At 44.5% G+C, this 24,058-nt stretch overlaps 1 protein-coding gene across 3 annotated transcripts in view; it reads left to right on the top strand.

Annotated features, from left to right (window-relative positions):
• SLF2 (SMC5/6 complex localization factor 2) overlaps positions 1–24,058 on the top strand; it is a 57,676-nt gene that overhangs the window by 14,723 nt on the left and 18,895 nt on the right. For all 3 annotated transcript variants that reach the window (XM_083149227.1, XM_083149229.1, XM_083149228.1), the window contains 9 exons: positions 688–757; positions 3,885–4,573; positions 4,694–4,785; positions 5,159–5,269; positions 6,353–6,520; positions 11,370–11,472; positions 13,071–13,146; positions 19,473–19,608; positions 23,431–23,530. In XM_083149227.1, the coding sequence (XP_083005353.1) occupies positions 688–757; positions 3,885–4,573; positions 4,694–4,785; positions 5,159–5,269; positions 6,353–6,520; positions 11,370–11,472; positions 13,071–13,146; positions 19,473–19,608; positions 23,431–23,530 (1,545 nt within the window). The remainder of the gene's footprint in view (positions 1–687; positions 758–3,884; positions 4,574–4,693; positions 4,786–5,158; positions 5,270–6,352; positions 6,521–11,369; positions 11,473–13,070; positions 13,147–19,472; positions 19,609–23,430; positions 23,531–24,058) is intronic.

The following is a 24,058-nucleotide window of genomic DNA, read 5'->3' as shown; positions in this document are numbered from 1 at the left end:
GCTGCTCCATCTGTGCATAGATAGCTTTTCTCTTACTAAAAATATGAGCTTGTTGGCATTCTGGGGGAGATAGTCTCCATGGAATGACCAATTTGTCTACACGAAGAGTCAAATTGCTATAAGTGAACAAGAACACTCTCCGAAGAAATCTTTTATCTTAGTAGGTTCAGATTTACAGTCATACACTGACTTGTACCAGGAAGAACTTCTGCCGAAGAGAAGCATGTACTAATACTTTGTTGATAAGTTTATGCCACAGGTATGGGCATGTGTGCAACTTAGCGGTAATGTCATTTCCCTATTTATTCATCACGCATGCTATGCGGTGTTGCATACTGCCAAAATCAAAACACATTTGCAACAGTTCTTGAAACCTAGTAAGAAAAGCTACCTATCTCATCCTATTGGAAAAGAAGGACTATCGTGAAAGCTGCTTCTTAGCCAATATGGATAACTTTCTCCTCCTTTTTTTTTTTTTTTTTTTTAATTTTTAGCATTTGACAGTTTTATGCATGTTCTTTAGGTGGTGGGAAAATTATTTCCAAATTTTTTTATTTTCATCTTTTGGTGTCAATATTTGTTGCATTTGTGTGTTGCTCTATAGTATCCCTTTTTTATTTCATTTTTTTTTTTATGTGTAATTACATTTTTTTTTTTTATTTATTATTATTGTGTTGATATTTTTAGGTGAATGGGACATCTATAAGCACTAACTCCATTTCCACTTTGATGCCTTCTTCGAGTAAACATTTCATAGGTAATGTGAAGCCTTTTTTTTTCTAGCTATGATAACTAATACAGAACAAGCAAAATTGAGGACAGCTGTATTTGATTCATGGTTCGTTCGCATGACTTGCTGACTCATTGTTTAGGATTTTAGTTCTTTTAAGATGTTCTTCATACTTGTTTTGAGGATTATATTTTATAAAATGTCAGGTGGAGGTTTGAATATTAATTAGTCCTGTTTACAATGCACAATGCCAGAATTTGTTATTAGGGTCGTCTGCATAGGCTCCTAGTATTGTTTGTTTGCAGAAAGATGAAGCTACTGACTTCTCATTCTTTATAATTCGGGTGGAGGCTATTCTCCTGTACATTAGAGCTATAGGGAATGCCCAAAGGAGGTGGGTCAATTGATCGTTGTGAATTTTGCGGCCGTGCGAAGTGTCCGGGAGCTATTCAGTTAATTCTAGTGACGTCCTATTTCTTGTGGAAAGCATGGGATTAGTAATGTTTAGCAGCAGCTTCTGTTTGAGGGTAAAAAACTTCATATTATAGTAGAACCCCTATTTTGGGTAAACGTGAAGTTGCCTGAGTCATGGTTAATGAGAAAATACATGTAGTTACTACTGTATTTTAATCTTCTATTACTCAGGGTTTAATAATTCTTCTCTGCAGAGTGTCAGTCAAGAATTAACATGTGCAGCCCTTCACTGTATTTACTCTCTTCTCCCCTGCAAATGTTGTCTGCGGGTTGGGGCAGTGGTATCTTGCAGATTTTGCTCTATTGCTGGCTGGACTATTATAATTGTGTGCAGCAATACACACTGAGGTACAGTACATTTCTACACTCAGTCCAGCTTCTCTGCAGTGTTCCTGACTGCTTTTCACTGCATTGGAACTATGATTTTGTCAGTCCAACCCCTGGAGCCTGTTAGTACAGAGTGGTACCAAAAAAACAAACCCCAGGTGGATGGCCTGTAATATTTATTTGGTGTAGAACTTTGTACTGTAGTTGTATATTAGAGCATGATTCATTAAAACTGTTTGCTTTATAGACTGTTTTCCTCCCCCACATGCTACTTATCCATATTTATCTGGTTCGGTGTATACACGCTGAGATTTTGGCAGGAGCTTTTCACCTGTTAAGCAACGTGCGGAGAAACGTGCGAAACACAGATCGCTCGGCACACAAACAAAGCACTTGCAATGTATAAACAATAGGCAAAACCCAGCTTAGCACACATCGCAGGTGATCTAGCAGGATCTGTCTATCTCATGCCATAGTGATGTGTGAGACCGCCACGGAGAGATCTGTGCTTCATTTCCAGTCAGAAAGCTTAGAAATGCCCTGTATGTATATGTCCCTTTAAATTGCTACACTTATGGGGCATATACAAGATTCTAAGCAATCTGATTATATTGCTTAGAGATTAAGCACAAATCGCTGTGACCCATAGCGATTAGTGATGTGTGGCCTTGCGTGTTGCCAATGCTGGGCTAGATATTTCAAGCATGCTTCAAATATGTGGTTATCGCCCGTGTTCTGTCGGGTTGGGATCATTTGGTCTATTGCATTATGGTCGAAAGTCATTAGGTCGAATCCATTAGGTCGACATGCTAAAAGGTCGACATGGGAAAAGGTCGACATGATTCTAGGTCGAAAGGTCATTAGTTCGACAGGTCATTAGTTCGACAAGGTCATTAGTTCGACATTGTCTATGTCGACATTCACAAGGTCGACATGGGGTTTTTCACTGTTTTTTTTACCTGAATGTCAACACAGTCGACATGGATACAGTTTAAAGTGCACTGCATCCCCTCGCATCGCTCGCTGCGCTCGCGATGCGTCGGGCACGGTGCCTCGCTACGCTCGGCACACTATTTTATTCTCCCACCACGCCCTAGTGGATGGTAGGGCATGAAATACCGCCTGCCGGCACATGTTGGCTCAAAAAACAGTGAAAAACTCCATGTCGACCTTGTGAATGTCGACATAGACAATGTCGAACTAATGACCTTGTCGAACTAATGACCTTTCGAACTAGAATCATGTCGACCTTTTCCCTTGTCGACCTAGAGTCATGTCGACATTTTAGCATGTCAACCTAATGGATTCGACCTAATGACTGTCGACCATAATGCAGTAGACCAAATGACCGCATCCCGTTCTGTCTATTGAGAACACAGGCAGACTGATGGCTCAGCACACATTGCTGGTGCAAAACTCCAACCAGCCCTGTGTGTACGGGGTTTAAGTCAGTATCTCCTAGCATAGATAGACTGTGCAGGCAAGGCAGTTTTGACTAGATCATAGATTATCATTAGACAAAATTAGCTTAGTCAAAATTGTCCATTAGCCAATATCTCACCGAGTATACACTTTTATTGGTGTAAACTTCCCCCCGACTCAAGTATTTTTTTTTTTTGTAATGGCCAGCTTTGGCTGCATGTTTAAACAGCAATAATATTAAATGCATTATACTCTTCCCATTTGTGAAATGGCTCGCTACTTATACTCTATAGAACTTAAAGACTCCACTGTAACTTTGATTGTCCTATGTTTGTCATCCACTATCTCAATAAAAAAAAAAAAATATATATATATAAACCTAACTCCTGGTTTTACATTTTATATTATTTGCCTTATAATTCCTGTGGCCACTAAGAAAATATATACCTGCTAGTGTCTTGCAGCCAGGCATCACCCACAGAGTTGCCTTCTCATATCTCTATTTTATATATGGTCTTGTACAGTGTTTTGGAGATAAGAGCTTACGTTTTGCAATGCAATGAGATGCAATCTAGTACAAAAAGTATGTGCAGTATGGGAGCGCGCGTTGCACCTGTTAAATTGTACCTTGTATGGGCACCATCAGACCGTTTCCCTCATTTTTAACAGTTTTGCAATGTAGATGCATTTCAGTAGATTCAGTGGGGTGAATTCAGTTGGGCTGCACACCCCATGCTGGCCATCTACACCCATCCGATCATACAAGTCAAGATATACTGATAGATTTTGTTGCAGGTACATTATAGTGTTTTATACTTTTTACAAGATTACATACAGTATGAAAGTGTTCTACATTTTACAGAATGAATGTAGTAAAATTTCAACTCGGTCTGTAAAGAATTAAGATTTTAAAGTTGTTCTTTCATTGCAGAGTCTGAAAATGGGAATTCCTCTCTTAAACGTAAGTTATTTTCGCAAAGTAGTTCAAACCCATCAGGCAAGAAATGCTCGCTCTCAAAAAAGAATAGAATTCGTCGCTGTGCACCAAGCACTATAGCCCTCAACCACACCTCTTCTGGAACCACAAGGCCTGATTACAGCCAGACAGAAGATGGTGTCCTACAACAAAAAGCTGCGACAAGTCTAGGTTTTGAGTCCACATCTCCATTGGGATTGCATAGTCCAGAATCTGTATACCCATGTACTTATGAATCACGTTTGACATTACCAGAGGATAAAACCAAACATGTGCTGATGAGACCGGAATGTAATTTTCCTATAATAGAACCAGACTTGGGCGCTATTTTGAATACCAGAACGTTCTCTCCAAACCTAAGGTTTTCTGCTGGTAGCCCATTTACGCCTGACAGTTGTGATGATGACTTCAAGCAGCCTTATAAAGAAACTCCTCGCAGAACGGACCTGGACAGTGTAGATAGTGATGAGTCTTTTAAGGGTTTCCCGTTAAGTAGTGATGATGAAGACGATGACGACGAGGAGATACTCAAGCCCCTGGATGAGATTTTACAGTTGGCAACACAGCCAGTACCGTCCACCCCTCAGAAAGACCCAGACCTGTCTATTGTTTGTTTATCACAGTCGCCTGGATATGAATCTTTAGTAAGTACAATTTTTTTGTTGGGGGGGGGGGTAGAGACTGTACTAGAAAAGTTTATTATTAAGATTTAGATTTTCTAGTTGTAGTTTCTCTAATTTTTGTTTTTTGATTCTTTTTTCAAGGTATTTAGAAACGCTCAGCCAGTTTTACCAACTCCCCCTCCATATATTAATAACCTGGATCGTCTTTTAAGAGAGCGAGAAGAAACCAAGAGGTACGTGTGGCCATTCTACAACACTTTACCTCGATCATGTAAACTTTATATAGAACGAAGATCTCTGACCATGGCTTACTGTCAGGATGGCCATAACAGACAAGGAGGCCAACAGGAGGGTTAACGTAGTTAAGCTTCTCCAACAATTTAGAAATTAGCAAGATCGGTGATGACCCAAGTCTCTACCGAGATCACTTATGGTCTAATTACATTTTCTTTGGTGAATAACGTTTCATTTGGCAATGGCTCCAGAACTCCCAGTGTGGAAGATTCTGTTGTCTGGAAATATTCTTTACTTGTAAGAAGAAGATGGCTACGTTGTCTAGATTTTTCATATTGTAACATTACTGTATAATCCAATATTGTTTACCAGGTTAGATGAGCTGGAAAAGAGACTACATGAGGACATACGGAGGGGACGTGGTATGGCCAATGAAGACATGGATGATAATGGCAAAGATGGAGAGCTTACAGAGGAACACAGGTTAGTTAATTTTCCCAATCTCTAGAAACAAGTGGACTTGTGTTAGAAAACTTAAGTAAATGGTTACTAAGGTTCTCTTGCTTCTAATGGGGATTGGGGACTGCATATCTATTCATATTTCATATATGTATATCTACAACTGCCTCTATATCCTTGGCCTGTGCAACATAATTGATAAAATCCCTAAATCTATAAGCATTAATGTAGGCCACATGATTCCAAAGTGAAAAATGTTTCTGCCCATGATTTGGAGCCTTGACCTGCCCAAAGTATGTAATAATGTCCACTCAGAGAGAGTTGTGCCAGTTCTGAATAAAAAATATTTGGGGGTGGACTGCAAATCACCTTTGTAGACTGCTCCTGCAATTTTTCACACTGGGTATTCCCTGAAGCCCAGAGCCCAACTATATGTGTTTCTGTTGACAGCTTGGAAGGTATAGGGGTACCTGCACAAAGTTTTCCAACTGCTACAGTAGCTGATGGAATTTAAAGTTTTGTTTTAAGACAGATCACTTAAACCAGGGATGAGGAACCTTCGGTCCTCCAGCTGTTGTTGGACTACACATCCCATAATGTTTTGCTGTAGTTTTAGCATGGCTAAATTGCAAAACTGTAGCAGTGCATGCTGGGATGTGTAGTTCAGCAAAAGCTGGAGGGCCAAAGGTTCCCCATCCCTGACTTAAACGAAGGATTGTGCTTGCGCAAGCGAGCTGTAATTATGACCGTTATGGAACCAGAGCCTATGGATATGGGCGATGTGTTAAATGTAGCTAATGACAGTAATCTCTGCGTTGGCGCCATGGTCTTCTTTTTTTTTTTTTTAAACATCTTTAAGAATGGTATGCAAAATTGTTTTACATTGAACATTAAAATAAACTGTGTCTATTGACATTTGAGAAGATTCAAGATGTAGCTTTGGAGAAATTGTTAAAGTTTGTTATGATGACCCATTGCTATCTAAAATGCATATTATTATTATTGTTGTTTTTTTTTTTTTTTCATTTCCAGAATTTGCAATGATTATTTGCCATGTTTCAGTGCATATTTACACATTTTCAATCGGTTCTATAATTCTCTTTACAGAGCCTTTTTAGATAAATTTACTGTCATAACAAATGCCATACCAGATCATCATCCAGGGGAGGAGATCTTCCATTTGTCTGAGTCTGGATCATTATTCAATCATCGTACCCTTGACCTGAAACATTTTCAGTTTTCTGGAACTGGTTCTGAGGATAGTGTCCTCTTCAGGTAAATGACATGATATACAATAGAGTTTTGTGATTGCAGCTGTCGCATCAGTGTAAGGAGTTTTTATTCGTATGTTCTATCGTATTCCAGAATTTCCTATAAACCGTATTCTCTAATAATCACTTCCATTACAACATCAAAATATATATTCGCATTAAACATGGCTGTTCATTGTAAGGAACTGGTTATAAATGGTAGTCCAAAATGAAATGTAGGTTGAATATTCAGAAGTTCTTCACTGCAGTGGCGACTACACACCCAGCAATTTTTTGTCATTTTCTGAGCGATCTGACTTGATTTGAATAGATCACTAGAACAGTGGTCAGGGCAGATAGGAAAAAGGATCAAGTACTTTCTTTTTGTTGGGGGCACTCTCTTTAAATTTGTCAGAAAAAGAATAGTAATTTAGCAAAAATATAACTTTTATTTGATCACACATAAAATATAGATATGGACATACCGACAAACAACATGTAACAAGGAAAATTACCGGTATATACACTTTTTTTGTGTGTGTATGTGTGAGATAGATAGATATATCAAGCACTTACCCCCCACGATATGACGAATTGCAGCCGGCACACGGAGTGAAAGAAGCTGTGATTTAATGCATAAGCATCATGTACACAGTAACAGTTGTATTACCCGACAGCCGTTTCAACTGCTCACAGGCAGTTTTTATCAGGGGTGAGCAGTTGAAACGGCTGTCGTGTAATACAGCGGTATATATATTTGTAATTCCAATGCACTCACGGTTAAAATGACATCATCCTGTGCGGTGCTCCCATCAGTCACATATGCAGCATATGTTCCAAATCCACAGTCCAGTTAATTATTTCCTTTTTATTGCTTCATATCACAAAGCATGGATAAGCCAATGTTTCGGACCCCACTGGGCCCTTAATCATGGCATCTGAATCCCACAAAAAGTACAATGTACAGTGTTCAATTAAACTCCAATGACCCTTGGGATATATTGGGTATAATTTATAAATGTATGAGTGGGTCTGAGATGGAGTGAAAATAAATGCTGTACATCTAGAATCTGGTAGGGCGATTTGGAACCAATGTTTATTACTGTCTCAGGCTTTAGAATATTAGCCTGGATAAATAAAGAGGTTCTCTTCCCTTATCAAGGTATACTATTGTAAGCTAGCGAAATATATGTGATCTTATTAGTTGAGCCAGGAAGGCTCAACTTGGGTATATACTTGGGTATATATCGGTTAATATACCAAATATAAACCCTCATTGGGATGAATTCAGTGGTAGTATGTCCTCATTAATTTAGATTTTTTTTTTTTTACGGGGCATTGAATTTCGAAAGAAAAGAGGGGGGGTGTTTGAAAGGAGGAGACAAGCCATGGCTTTGAGGTAACTGCAGCGGTAACCGCAAGGGGGTTGTGCTCGTAATGAGTTCTATTAGAATAAGGCACTCTACAGTGGTAAAGAACACAGATGCTGCTGCTGACTATCTGAACCGTCCTGGTCCCCTGAGAGTCAGTGAGCATCCTGTATGTATGGAGTTTATACAGTTCACAGTGGGAACATCTGCTGTCTCTCTCCGGGGGATTCAGATACCCTGTTGGCATATAGTCAGTGCAGGGTGGAGGCGGTTTCCCCACCGGGAGATGAGTGCTCCAGAGAGGTAAGGGTTATGTAATGGTATAGGAGCAGAGACAACTTACTGTTTGGCGGTAGGTGTGCTGCTGTTTACTATGTTCCGGTGCATTGGTAGCAAATGAGCGTCACCGGCCACCTGTCAGCGTGAGGTTGGGAAGAGATGAGAAAGAGAAATAAAAGAGGGATCGCTGCTGCTCAGCCTGTTGTGGAAGCGGGTGAGGTAGTGAGCAGCCAGTGAGGGATAGCGATTACCGCTGCTTTCCTTGTGCTGGGTGGCGGGCGGTGTCAGCTCTCCAAGGTGTCCGGAACTGCGTGTTGCCGCAACTGCGGCTGAGGTCAGGGGTCAGACGGCCGTTTCGCTGGGAGGAACTTCATCAGTGCCTGTCTAATTACAGTGCCACTTGTGCTCAGGTAACAACCCACCTTTCCCACTTTTTCCCCATAACAAATACTAAATAAACAGTGGTCAGGGAACAGGGGTAAAAATAAAATTCCTTGGAGTAATAGACACATCCGGATATACATATTAATCTATATGCATGGCTGCTTGTGTTTCGGCAGTGTGACCGTCCATTACCCCCAGGAATTTGATCGAATTTATATATACAGTAGCTTCTATATGCATTCCCGGCTGTGTGTGTTACAGTACTGTAGTGTACAAGGACCTGATGCAGTGCGTCTGGCCCTTGTGTATAATACGCTTTCCTGCATGATGCCCCGGGCCCCGCATCCAAGTCCACCCGCTTCATCAGTAGAGTCAACTAGTTGCTGTGATATCTCGGCAGTGCGCAGTCTGTACAGCCGCTGCAGCACTGAGTTTCTTTGCCTGGTTATAGGCTTCTGTCAAGGTATACCCATCTCTAGTCTAGGGAAAAACATTTGCTGTCACTATATCATCTTGTAATACTGACACTAATAGCTGCCTGGTCATCACATTATCAATGGCTATACCACACACAACCTGGCAGCCATTGATGAGGATGATAATGATGATAACCATGTATATCTGTGTGTGGTAAAAATTTTGTATCACACACTCATACATAGTAATCATCATCAATGGCTGCCAGGCTGTGTACCGTACTAGCAGGATATATCATCGATTTCTGGGGGTACAGTGTGTATTACAGTTATGATTTGCTTGCTTTCAATTAAGGGGGTAACTTCAGTGTATCTAAATATATTTTGGGGTGAAAGGTAGAAAAGTTCTCTGACCCCTGGCTTAGAAAATGACCCAACATCGCTCTGTGTAGGGGCCGTGCCGATATCTGGATGCGATGTTGATCATGCATTGTTGAAAAATCTAGTCAGATCGCTGGTGTTCTCACCGGAGAACAATGGCCCTGACAGACAGCTCAACACACATCCCTGTGCCATGCTTTGTGCTGAGCGGTCTAGTGTCGTTCAAATCGCTCTGCAAAATCGCCACTTAAGGGGCCTACACAACATTGTGTGTAAGCCCCTTAAGAGTTAGAGGCACCTATCTTTTTTTCTGCTTAGGTGGACACCGGGACTGTGGGGTATGGTGGCTTAGGCGATCTGGACATCAAAAAGTTAAACTTCTTAGAGTACAGAAGAGGCTTATCCTACACTATACCCTGCTTGCTCTCAGGTAGTCTGTTTTTTTTCTTGGTACCTAAAAAGCAAGGGCACATTCTTGGAGTGTGCTCCTTGCAGCCCGAATGTTAATTGTTTTATTTTTACTTTCATTTTCAACTGTCTCCTGGCAAGTCGCAACAGCCACCTTCTAGCACTTTGAGAAGCGGCGGCCAGAGAGTGCAGGCAGGTCTGGTTGTAGACTACATCTGCCTCCTGGGTGTCGGGAATTGTATCCATAGGATACTCCCTTCCACCATTTGTTCTTATATATTAACGTGTATTGATGAAATCATAAGTGCAAACAAAAGGTCAGAAGCAACGTCAACCATTTCAGTGCCGAAGCCTCTTCCTCAGGACGGCTGACACATAGGAACAAACGTGCAGGAGAACGTTCTCCTGCACGTTTGTTCCTATGTCAGCCATCTTTTACACAGTAATGTCTCTGGGAACTCCGTCCAGGCTTATTTTCTGCTCCATCCGGTGCTTGTGGGCACCCGATGGGCACTTTTCCTCCGGCAGCTTTAGCTCAAGTGTCAGGGGAGGCAGGGAGGGGGTTTACAGGCTGCAGCGGATCAATGCATTTTGTGTGGCTAGCGCACTTTTTCAAGATGTTTGCTTTATTTATTTATAGAAATTAATAAAAAAATAAAAGCAGCAAACATCATCTTGAAAAAGTGCGCTAGCTGCACGAAATGTGTTGCAGCCTGTGAACTGCCTCACCCGGAGCCGAAGCCGCGACTGCCAGAAGTAAAGTGATGTCACAGATGAGTGCCACAAGCACCGAACAGAGCGGGGAACAAGTGTCTTGCATCACCTGCTGCTGCCAGCACTCCACACTGCCAACACCTGTTCTTTAGAGGTAACGAGACCAGGTCCACAAGCCACCAAAATCAACTCTAGAAGAGTTGTAAAAATGATTCAACTAATTAAGTTTTTTTTACAGGTGCATTTTCTCTTCTCTTTCCTCTTATTTTTTCTTGCTGTTTTATATTTTTCCTTGTGCAATTACGTTAGCACAGCTGAAAATGAGTTTTATTTGTAAATGCAGGTAATTGTGTTAGCACATGCACAGCACTTGAGGTAATTTTACCAAACAATATAATGATACTTAATGTCAATCTGCTAACTTCAGGTTAAGCGAGTCTGGTTTATCTGATAATGTTCAGCATGTGATCCTCACGGGAATGTAAATAATGTACAAACATGTTTTGTATTAAACTTTTTTCAGGGATCTAGTCCTTGAAGGAGTTTGAGCCGAAATGCATAGGGTGATAACTGTTTGGACACCGATGAATTATACCTCTTTCTGATATACCACCCGGGATTTTAATCCCGGTACAATCCCGGGATTCAATTGCAGGTACACAGGACCTGGATTTTTAGTCGACTAAAATCCTAGGAATAGCCTTTCAGACATTTGTTAGTCCCAGGATGATGCACGTGAAAAATCCCAGGATTTTTGCATATGTCTGAAAGGGATATAACACGGGTTTCATAGCTTCAAGTCCGCATTTCACCTGATTTTAATTGGCCACAGAGCTTTTGTAATCCATGAGCATCTCTGCTTAAAGGGATAGAAGCCGCCGTAATCACCTGATTTTCATTATTTTTATCCCATTTGTTTCAGCTGTGATCCAGAAAATCAGTTAATGCTGGCCATGGAAGGGTATTTTACCTTTGGATTTCGGTTTAAGAAATGCCCCGAAGTTCTGATGAGGTGGATGTTTCAGGTAAGTGTCCATATATTGCTTCAAAATATCCAACTAAATGCAGTATGAAGATGGCAGACACAGATACCATTAGCCATGTAGTATTTGCCATTGAAGGTGCCAGGAACCATTCATTCTTATGCCCTGTTGGCAGCACTGAAAGTTCGGCGTGAATAATGTTTCTTCTGCCCCGCGAGTTCACCGGGCCTCACAAGGCCGATAACAGACTCTGGCGGGTGCAGATGTAATGAGCTACTACGCCATTGATGGGTGGGGCCTCATGAGAGCAGGACAGCGGGTGCCATTGCTACACCAATGACTGGTACAGTGGGCTATAGCAGGGAGTCAGACTGGGCCGGGGGTCCTACTGGGATCTCACTCCCTACTGTTATACATATATCTTTATGTATAGGCTTATTTTTCCCAGTAATTATTAACTAAACTGTGGGCAGGGCGTGCTGAAATTGTCTCTTTGTCCTCTCCCTCACTGCTGGGTTTGTAAGGTGTAGATAATATTTGTACTGTTTATTATACTATACTGTAACGCCATGACAGGAAAAAAAAAGTCTGTTTGTCAATCCTGCCACACCGTTTTCTCCCTGTAACGAGGGATCCCTTCTGTGTGATCAATGTGTTCTGTCCTCTCAGGGTAGCAGCCTTCATGGCTGGAGTCTATGACCTGGCTGGTAAGTCACATTTCAGATCGAAGCATCCAAAATTGGGCCCTGCCTGCTGTCCTCCAGACTGAGACTGACGAGGAATTACTGGAGGAGGGGGAGGTGGATTTGTCTGAAGACAAGGCTGATACTTAAATGGTTAAATCCTCTCATATTTGCTATTAAGGAGGTGTTACATCTTCCTGACAAGGAGTAGGGAGAGGTGGTCTCTACAAAACCTAAGTCTGGTGCTACCTTCCTGGTCTCAACAGAACTGAACTCTGTTCTATGTTCAGAGAGGCTTGGGCTCAACCTGAAAATTACTTTGTTACCAAAGAGATTTCTGTCTAATTTCCCTTTCCTGTCAGGATAGATGGGTTTGGGAGACCCCTCCTGTGTTGATACGTCGGTGTCACTGTTGTATAGAAAGATTGTGCTGCCAGTGCCTGGTGCTATCTCTCTAAAGGATCCTGCGGATCATAAGCTTGAGTATAGTTTGAAGGCTATTTATGTTGCAGCTGGGGCTACCCAGAGACCTATTATTGTTGGATCAAGAAAGCAATTAGCAAGCGGGCTGAAGTTATTCAAAATTGTCTGGAGGAGGAAACTCCCCAGAATGATGATATGCTTTTAGGGCATATTTCGTTCTGCCAGGTTTTGAGAGAGAGCATGGGGTGCCTCAAACACGGCAAGAGATTCCCGAGCAGAACGGGTCGACCAGCTGCCGCTAGGTTTCAGGAACCGGCCTCAGGCTCAGTTCCCGCCTTCTGCATGACTGTTCTCCTCAGTGCTACATTTCTAATTGATCTAGTCAGATTGCTTAGAAAAGGGACTCAAATTGCACCGTGTGTGTTCCCCTTTAGGGTTCCGGGAGACTGAATTGCGATATTCTATGCTATACACACATAATAAACTTTGTTTTACATGTTTCTTTTAACATTTATTTTTATTATTTTTTTGTAGATGGTTTCTGTCCATCCGTCTTACTGTGTTTCACTTAAAATCTTGAACACCCTGATCGAAATTACATGCAATAACCGTAAGTATTTGCGTTCTGTTAGAGCTGTATTGAGTATAGCTGATCGAATATTGGAGTTCTGGGTTGCTTCTCAATTATATTTGCAAAGTCCAATGGGGGGAAAAAAGCTGGTCTCTTGCATTTTCATTAGAACTGTTTTCAACTCCCAAGCTTTTATTTACTCATTAAAAAAAATAATATTTTTTCTATCATGCCAATGGTGGTCACTGGGACAGTGGGGTGTGGGTGGAGCTTCAGCTACAGGCACCAAGAAGATTGACAATGTTTTTGTGCAGACCAGGCTCCTCCTCCTCCACGCCCCCTACAGGCTTCAGTTTTTTCTTGGTGCCTCAAGGCACAGGTACCTAGAGACAGGGCTCCGTGCCCTGTCAGACTTTTCATCAGATTTTAACTTATTTTTACTACAAGATAGGGAGACAGCCTGCGTCAGCAGCGCTGCTCCCCTGTGGATGGAAACGGCACGCTGACTTTCACAGCCAGACCTGCCGTTTTTTCCTCACGACACGGAGGAAGCTGCACCCACCCACAGGTAAGCGGGTCCCTCTGAGGGACAGCCGTTCGCGGCGCACACCGCTAGCAGCTATGTCACCAGGGCATGGTGCAGCCCGGTGACCCTGGCAGTGGCACCCAGTTATTTCTGCGCGGCCACTAGACCACCAGGATGCCGCGCTGTGGAGCGCCATTTTGGCGCAGGGCACTGTTGGTTCCAGGGGAGGCGGGCCTGATCCACAGCTCCCCGCCTCCACTCTCAGAGCGGGCGCAGTCACTGTTTCCCGCCTGAGCTCAGCTTCTCCACGCCCTCGCAGCGTACAGTAAGCGCCATTACAGGACTTCACTGAGGGAGAAGCGCACCAGGTTTTCCTGCTCCTTTACACGCTACAGGACCAGGTTTTTCAGCAGCCTCTGTACCACACTATATTAGCGCTGGTCAGAGAGTATCGTGTCTTGCTTCTGTCCCCCATCTGTATACCTTTTCTGGGTCAGAGGGTGATAGTATACACTGTTTCATTGCATTAGTGTGTTGGTGTATTCTGCGACAGTATGTCACAGAAACCTTCCAAAGCTAAGCCTGTCAGGGAAGCGCCTAAGCTGCATGCGTACACATGTACAAATTGTAAGGAAAATTATTCCTCTGTGCAGGACCAGGCTGGTATGTGTGAGCGCTGCTCTGCACAGGACCCCATTGGGGGCCCCTCAGTCCCACAGGCAGTGGAGCCCAGTTGGGCTTCCACTCTTTCATCTGCTATGAAGGAGTTAGCTTCACAGTTAGCTGCATCCAGAGAGCCACCTCAGCTCCCACAGCCCGCTGTGATACCTGAACCTGCCTGGGTGCAGGGTTTTTCCTTCACCGTTCAGGATTTAGTTCAGGTGTCGGCATCCTTACAATCAGGTTTGAGGGCCCCACCTAAGCGCAGAGCTCAGGCTCCAGTGGTAGCCCATAACTCAGATTCTGGTGATGACATAGCTGACCAGGACATAGTCGACACAGACGATGATGTCGACATAGAGGAACCTGATAAGGAGGAAAGAATGACCCAAACCAGGGTGGATTCTTTGGTTAAAGAGGTTAGGATGTCCCTTAACATAGAGGACTCCCAAGCCTCAGCGCCTGATGCCCTTCACTTCAAAAAGAAGAAGAAGGAATTAGCCATCTTCCCTTCTAATTCAGACTTAGAGGAAGTTTTGTCAGAAGCATGGCAACACCCAAATAAAAAGTTTCTGGTTTCCAAACGCCTTATTTCGTTCTTCCCGTTTGCACAGGCAGACCGGCAGAAGTGGGAGACTCCTCCACAGGTAGATGCTCATGTAGCTCGCCTTGTAAAAGCAACCACTCTCCCCATACCTACAGTGGCTTCTCTTAAAGACCCCACTGATAGGAAGATTGAACACTGCCTCAAGGCAGTATTCACCAACGCAGGAGTCTCAGCCAGACCAGCCATGGCCTCGGCATGGGTTGCAAAGGCTATAGGCGCATGGGCAGGCAGCCTGCAGGATCAAATTACCTCAGGTACCCGGCGCTCTGAATTGCTGTCCACAGTAGACCTAATCAGAGAAGGCGCCACATATTTAGAGGAGGCTGCAGTGGATGCAGCTGCGTTGTCCTCTAAAATTTCAGCCTCATCAGTAGCAGCTCGGCGCGCTCTCTGGCTGCGTACATGGAACGCTGACTCCGAGTCAAAAAGGGCCCTAGAAGCTTTGCCTTTCGCAGGAGAGGTTCTTTTTGGTCCCGAGTTGGACAAAATTGTAACCACAATAGCCACGTCCAAAACGGCTTTTTTGCCCTCGGCACCAACAAAGCCAAGATCCCAGTCCTTTCGGTCCTTCCGACCTCAGGGGAGGCCCAGGGGTCAGCCCTCTTCGAGAGCTCAGCCATCTGCAAAGCGCTCGTCGGCCTCCAAGCCAAAGCAGTCCTGGGCAGGACGCCGTCAGGCCCCTAAGCAGTCAGACAAGCCCGCAGCATGAGGGGGAGGCGGCTCACCAGGGCTTACCGGTGGGCGGTCGCCTGTTGTCATTTGCCGAGATTTGGCAAGCCACATCCACCGACAGGTGGGTGAACACCATAATTGCTCAGGGATACTCCCTCTCCTTTCAGGGTCGCCCTCCAGCTCGGTTCTTCACAACAGGCACCCCCTTAGACCCGGAGAAAGCAAGGGCATTGTCCGGCTCTGTAAGCTCCCTGCTATCAGCAGGAGTGATAATACAGGTCCCGCCTTCTCAGCAAGGGACAGGTTTCTACTCAAGCTTGTTCCTGGTAGGGAAGCCGGACGGATCTTACAGACCCATCCTCAATCTAAAGGGACTAAACGAGTATCTCAAAGTGCCCAGGTTCAGGATGGAGTCTCTCAGGTCCATCCTTCAGGCCCTGGAGCCAGGGGACTTCCTAGCATCCCTGGACATCCAGGATGCTTACCTGCATGTGCCAATAAGGACAGACAGCCAGCGCTTCCTCCGGTTCGCGATCAAGGACTGCCACTACCAGTTTGTTGCACTGCCTTTCGGATTATCAACAGCTCCGAGGATCTTTACAAAGATCATGGCTGTAATGGCAGCAGCACTCAGGACCCAGGGGGTACGTCTGTTGCCATACCTGGACGACCTCCTGATCTTGGCCCAGTCCCAAGAGACACTCCAAAGGCATCTCAAGCTCACAGTGTCCCTCCTCCAGAGGCACGGGTGGCTCATAAACTGGAAGAAGTCCACCACAACACCATCTCAAAGAATGGTGCACCTGGGAGCCTTGATAGACACCAGGGCCCAAAGGGTCTTTCTTCCGGAGGACAAAAGAGTGGCGCTAAGAAATCTTCTACTGCTTTTTCTGAAACAGCGCAGAGTCTCAGTGCATCAATGCATGAAGGTCCTAGGAAAGCTGGTGTCATGTTTCGACATGGCAGAATTTGCCCAGTTCCACTCCCGTCAGCTCCAGAGGGAGATGCTAGGCCACTGGAACCGCTCCAGAACAAATCTGAAAGCACAGACCTTTGTTCTATCCAGGCAGACGCGCCTATCCCTAAATTGGTGGATTATCCCACACAACCTACAAAAAGGGCGCCAGTTCGTCATCCCCCAATGGATGATCCTGACAACGGACGCCAGCCTCAGAGGTTGGGGGGCGGTCCTGGCAGAACACTCCTTCCAAGGACGGTGGTCAGGGGAAGAAGCAAAACTTCCCATAAACATACTAGAACTAAGGGCGATCCTCAGGGCTCTACAGAGTGCAGGACCACTGGTTCACTCCAGACCAGTGAAGATTCAATCAGACAATGCCACAGCGGTGGCATATGTCAACCACCAGGGAGGGACCAGGAGTTCGGCGGCAATGAAGGAGGTATCCTCGATCCTCAGTTGGGCAGAACGCCATCTGATGGCCCTATCAGCGGTCCACATTCCCGGGGTCCAGAATTGGGAGGCCGACTTTTTAAGTCGGCAAGACATCCAGTCAGGAGAATGGGCTCTCCACAAAGAAGTCTTCCAGGAGCTGGTGGCCAGGTGGGGACTCCCACAAATAGATCTCATGGCCTCGAGATCAAACAAAAAGCTCCAGTGTTACGGGGCTCGCACCAGAGATCCACAAGCTTGCCTAGTGGACGCGCTCTCAGCCCCATGGCCATTCTCCCTGATATACATATTCCCTCCAGTAGCCCTCCTTCCAAGAATCATCAGGCGCCTCAAGCAGGAGCAAGCCACAGCAATTCTTCTGGCCCCCAATTGGCCTCAAAGGGCCTGGTACACAGACCTTCAGGAAATGTCCATCCAACCTCCTTGGATTCTACCAGCACGTCCAGACTTGCTGTCACAAGGACCATGCCTTCACCCCAACCTGCACAGCCTCTCCTTGACGGCGTGGCTCTTGAGACGGAGGTTCTAAGAGCAAAGGGGTTCTCCTTACCGGTCATTAAGACCATGATCGCGGCTAGAAAACCAGCCTCCTCCAGAGTCTATTATAGAGTATGGAATGCCTTTTTCGGCTGGTGCGCGGAAAGAAACCTCCCCCCGCGGGAGTTTAGTTTAGCCAGAATCCTGGCCTTTTTGCAATCAGGCCTCGATTTAGGCCTCAAGCTATCTTCTTTAAAGGTTCAGGTGTCGGCCCTTTAAATTCTGTTCCAAAGGAGGCTGGCCACACGGATGGCAGTCCGTACATTCCTGCAGGGGGTCCTCCACATTCAGCCCCCCTTTACACCCCCAATTCAACCATGGGATCTGACCGTGGTTTTATCGGCACTACAACGTCCTCCGTTTGAACCGCTTGAGTCAATAGATCTCAGATGGCTAACATGGAAGGTTGTCTTTCTGTTAGCAATAGCCTCGGCAAGGCGAGTTTCCGACCTATCAGCCCTGTCACATGCTTCTCCTTATTTAGTGTTCCATCAGGACAGGGCAGTTTTGCGAACTCGTAAGGAGTTCCTACCAAAAGTTGTGTCCAAGTTCCATATTAATCAGGACGTTGTACCTGCGTTTTCCCCGTTGGAAGACTCCTTGGAACTTTTTTCTCTAGATGTTGTGAGATCTCTGAAGGTTTATGTTTCCAGAACACAAAGCATTCGTAAGACTGAGACGTTGTTTGTCTTATATGATGCTAACAAGCGAGGTTGGCCTGCAACAAAGCAGACGTTGGCTCGCTGGCTGCGGTTAACAATCAAACAGGCTTATTTATCCTCAAATAAACCAGTCCCTTCTTCCATCAGGGCCCACTCCACCCGTTCCGTGGGGGCCAGTTGGGCGGCTCACCAGGGAGCCTCTGCAGAACAATTGTGTCGCGCAGCCACTTGGTCTTCACCTCATACCTTTAGCAAATTTTACCAATTCGACACGTTCGCCTCAGCAGACTCTGCTTTTGGGCGCCGTGTCCTCAGTGCAGCTCAGGTGCGTCCCCTCCCGTAAAGGGACAGCTTTGGGACGTCCCACTGTCCCAGTGACCACCATTGGCATGATAGAAAAAAGGGGATTTTGGTCCTACCTGTAAAATCCTTTTTTCTGAATCCATGGTGGACACTGGGCGCCCACCCTAACGCACTAATCTGCAATAAGAGGGTGTATACGTTACTCTCTGGAACCTTACACTTCCATGGTAGCTAGGTTTCCTTTTTTCTTTTATCTTCCTCTTCCTGTTCCTTGCGGATAAGCTGTTGAACAAACTGAAGCCTGTAGGGGGCGTGGAGGAGGAGGAGCCTGGGCTGCACAAAAACATTGTCAATCTTCTTGGTGCCTGTAGCTGAAGCTCCACCCACACCCCACTGTCCCAGTGTCCACCATGGATTCAGAAAAAAGGATTTTACAGGTAGGACCAAAATCCCCTTATTCAATTGTTAATTATTTAATTTCCTTTGCCGCCTTCAGCCATTTTGTGTGTTCTAGAATGTTGTAAACATTTATTCTAGCAACAAAACCTCTGTATTATGCAGTTTTATCTCATCATTTTTAGCATTTAGAGACTTGTGTCTCTTTGTAAAGGCCCCGATACACTGCGGCGACTTCTCCCCTCAGAAGAGTCGCACACAGTGCTCCTTTCAGGCGCCCGGGATCACATGCGGTTCTTTGCATGCAATTCCAGATTGACCCGCTGTCGGTCACCTTTGCTTTGGGCTCTTTTCTGGTGATTTATCTCCACAATCGCAGGAAAAGAGACCAAATTGCAGGTCAATCGCCCAGTATATGGGGGCCTTAAAGGTTGCATTGTTTATCCACGTTACCAACAGATATATTTTACCATCTAGGGGGCATTGTTGGGAATAAAAAAATAAAATAAAATCAGGGGAGATATACAAATAATGGATGTCTTGTTTTTGTATTTGTATTTTTGTTTTTCTTAAACTGCCCTCTTGTGATAGTTACCAATCTGAATGAAAAACCCTGGACTCCATCATTACTGGATATAGCAACGGTGTTCGCCAACATGGGTATAAGCTTCAGGACTCTCTTCCCTCTTACGCACATCAAACCGTCATTCAGTGCTAATGACCTAGTGTAAGTGCTCAGTGATTTACTACATTTGTAAAGATGGTGTCAGTGAGTAATGAGTACACCTGCTGTGTGGGGTTCTGAGGACCAAGTTTCAGAACCACTCATCTATTTAGCTGTCTTTTAGACAACTTGCGCTTTGTATCTTACATTTCACGTAATGGTTACTGAACAGTGTGTTGCTCATGCAGTTGAGTCATTGAGGATCCATTTTTTTTTTTTTACAAGCAATTGATAAGAAAACAGTTGTTTGAATATATTTTGTTCCTAGGCTTGATTTGTAAATTTGTGAAATATAACAAATGTTAATGTACAGTAATTGAAATTGGGCTGGTAACTAAATACATCCAGGCCACAGTAGGGTTCTATGTTCTAAGCTCGCCATGGAATGCTGTTGTCAATCTTACCCATTCTGGTTTACAACTTAAATTACATTGTTCAAAAAAATATATATATATATTTAGTCTAATCCAGTTACTTAGCGAGCCTGTGTTGGGCTTCTCTCCTGGACCTTCTACAGCTTGCTGTGTCTAAGCATTTTATTTATTTAAAAGTAGTCCAACATATTCTGATGATTGATTTGAAAAAAAAAAAAAAAAAAAACAACCTAAAGGTCCTGATAAAATTCAATGAATGCATGCAAAATACAACAAGCCATGTTATGGTGCTAGGGCTGAAATAGCTTTTTGTCCTCTCTCATCCATTGGATAACACTAGAACAATAGGGTATAGAGGTACTGCTTGGCACTATGTTATTTTTTTTTTTTTAAACAATGGTTATTTGACATTCAATTTATGCAGAATTAACAATTTCTCACAAGGAAAAGCAGACCATGCACTACATATTCTACCGATAAACATAGCCATCAATGAAAATAGCCCAAAAATCTAAATGGCAATACAGTATTTTCAGAGACACAAAAATATATGAACAAAATTGACAGTATATTAAAAACAAAACAATAAAAAAATTAGCAAAAATAATACATAGATTACCTATCAGAGTACAGGGAGGGGTGAGGATGGGAAATTATACCAAGGGGACCATACATTATGAAAGGTGGAAACCGAATAATTCTGTAGACAAGCAATGTATTCCATCAAAGCCACAAATCACCTCCGCACATTTCCAGTATACATTGCATATGGACAATAAGCCTATCTTGGTTATTGCTAGCAGATTGGGTCGGGGCAACCAATAAGGTTACAGCCACAGAAGGTGGGACAGGCGAAACAAGCAATTGATTTGTCAACACCCATACTGTTGTCCAAAAGGTACCAATTATGAGGGCATGCCCAGCAGATGTGGATAAACGTCCCAACATGGCCACAGTTCCTCCAACATAGGTTTGATGGTGAAGGAAACATGGCACGCAACCTAGAACAAAGGGCAATATTCTGATCTGAGCTCAGTACACATTTGTTTAGAAAATGGGCAAAACCATGTGCACTGCAGGTGGGGCAGATGTAACATGTATAGAGAGAGTTAGATTTGGGTGAGTTATTTTGTTTCTGTGCAGGGTAAATATTGGCTGCATTATTTTGACATTGTAATTTAGATTTCAGTTTCAGCACACCCCACCCAAATTTAACTCTCTTTGCACAGGTTGCATCTGCTCCACCTGTAGTGCACATGGTTTAGCCCATTTTCCAAACAAATTTGTACTGAGCTCAGATCTGAATAAGGACCAAAGTACCATCGTGTGTAGACCTTGTAGCAGGTCTCCTTGATAGCCACACTAATGAAAGCTTTAGCAATTCTAGTTCAAATAGTAGACTATTCGTCCCCGTTTAAGGCAATTGGGAGGTCCTGTTCCCATGCCATTTCATGGGGTCTCAGTCTCTAGGAGTAGATGCCAGTATGGTACTATACACAGAAGAGATATTGCCTCGTCAGCCCAATGAGACCGAGAAAAGGCGTTCGAATGGCGAAAGGGTTTGTGATTTGGTAGAGGGGTATTGGGAAACAACAAAACTTAAAATCTGCGCAGATTGGTAGCAGGTCATGGCAGAAACAGAATCTGAAAATTGCAGCTCAGCAAAGGGGGTGCGGATGATTAGTCCTGAACATGTTTGAACCGAGTAATTTGCAAGTTACGCCAAGGCAGGGCCATCATCCCATCACATCCAGGGAGGAGAAGAGGGTGGTACCAAATAGGGGTCATAGGGAGGGAAACGAGGCTAGATTCAATAGAGCGGAGTTTGTCCCACTGTCATGGTGAATCGGATGGTTGGGGTCGCATAGGCCCAATGATTGCCTAAGTGATCTATTAAGCCAAACTATCTAGTCAACCAGGCCTACCTGGAGCAAAGCATTATCAAGGTCAACCCTTCTCTTACACCCAGGGCTAGAGTGCAATAAAATGATCGGTTTCAAGTGGGCTGCGTGCAGGGCTATTTTTCAGCAGGAACTGAGGCCCTTATTCTAGTTTACTCTTTCTGACAAAATATTTCTTAGATGGACAAAACCATGTGCACTGCAGGTGAGGCAGGTGTTACTTGTGCAGATATAATTAGATTTGGGTGGGGTTTTACACCTGCCTCACCTGCAGTGCACATGGTTTTGTCCATCTAAGAAATATTTTGTCAGAAAGAGTGAACTAGAATAAGGGCCACAGTTCCTGCTGGAGCCTGCTGAAAAATATCCCTGGCTGCGTGGTAATAAGAGCGGAGATCCGGGAGGCCAAGTCAACCATCAGATGTGGGTCTAGTAAGAGTAGTTCTACGTATACAGGGTTTGCCATTTGCCCAGATAAAGCGGTTGCATAGCGTCTGCAAGGAGTCCAGGGCCGCACACAGATCGCTTATAGGTAGGGTCTGAAAGAGATACAGTAACCTCAGGAGGAGGTTCATTTTGATCACAGGAGATAAAGAGATTGCCAGCGTGTAATGTCCGTAGTCAGAGATCAGATAATGGGGAAGTAATTAGCCTTTTAAGAGTTATTTTTAAGAGGCAGGTTAGCAATATGATCAAAATGTAGATCAGCAATTTGGCAGCAGATGCAGAAATCATCAGATAAGAACAAATAGTATACAGGCTAGGAAAATAGAGAATAAAGAAGATATCAGTCTTTGGTTATGCAGTGAAGCTAAAGACATTTCATGTGTAGATTTCTTCTGCCCAATTGGTGACCAAGTATATACCAGCTTTTCTGGATGCAGGGGTAAATTTATGAAGATGGGAGTTCTATTAACCCCTTGAGTGGCGACTCGGGAGGACTCGGGTGCCTGAACTCTCCCGAGTCCCCCCCGAGCCGCACCGACTATCCCTGAGCCTGCTGCCTACGTCACAGTGAATGGCGGCTGGCGGCAGGGGAGCTCTGGGTACGATTGCCGGAGGGGGTGGGGGGCAGAGGCGACAGGAGGGGGGGGGGGTGATGGGGGGACCCCTAAAGGTAGTGCGCCAGTGGTCCTCCTCTGGAGGCACAACTGGCGCGCACCTAATGTAAAGTGCTTTGCCCGGAAATTTCCGGGCATACCACCCAAGGTGTTAAAGATGGGATGTTGCCCGTAGCAATCTATCAAAGTCTATCTTTATCTAATAAGTCAAATCTGATTGGTTGCTATGGGCGGAATCCCATCTTCAATAGAACTCCAATCTTATTAAATTTACCTCATTAGGATTTAAATAAATGTAGAACTTTTATTATTGATATGTTAATAATTCCATTGCTCTCATAGTAAATAAAAAACTAAATATGCAAAAAGGTAAAATACAATTTACATTTTAAATCAATCCTAAGACTTTAGCACCATAATCTTTGAGGCCCATAAGCTTTGACTTTTTTTTTATGTCCGCTTGATGCAATAGGTGTGTTTTCCTTACAGATCTGCAGTGCCGGCACCTACATTAACAGAACCGAGACCTGGCTCTTCTGAACAAATTTTTCATCATGTTCCAAAATATCAAATTGCTCATGTGATTAAAGTAAGTTGCCTTGTATATGTAGGTATATAACATATGCTGGACAGGGAGCTAAACAAATGAAGTAACCCATCATTTACAGGTTCTAGACACATCCCGTGGTAGGCTGCATATATTAGCACCTGCAACTTTCTAATGCAGTGTTCACTCTAGGTTTGACGGCGGGCAGGGCGCTGTGGGGCGGCCCGGGCCCGTCGACGTCGCAGCTGGGGGCGGTCCCAGGCCGCCAACGTCACAAGAGGGGCGTGCCCAGGCCACCGCCGTCATCAAAGGGGGCATGCCTGGGCCGCCGCCGCCATCGTCAAAGGGGGCGGGCCCAGCTGCCACCGTCGCCAAAGGGGGCGGGCCCGGTCCCTCCGAAGTCAATTATGATGCCGGGGAAGCACCGGGCATCGCTGTCTACGGCAACGCTGGGATTCCCGTGAGGCTGTTTTAGCAGGGCGCTGCGAGAGGGGCAGGGCGCATTTTGCTAACACAGCCTAGCGGGAACACTAATTGCCTGTGGTTGTGGGTGTAAATACACACCCACCT

This window comes from Crinia signifera, chromosome 6 (assembly GCF_055691185.1).
Source record: "Crinia signifera chromosome 6, ASM5569118v1, whole genome shotgun sequence".
NCBI lineage: Eukaryota > Metazoa > Chordata > Amphibia > Anura > Myobatrachidae > Crinia > Crinia signifera.
This window is presented reverse-complemented; position numbering and strand designations above follow the sequence as displayed.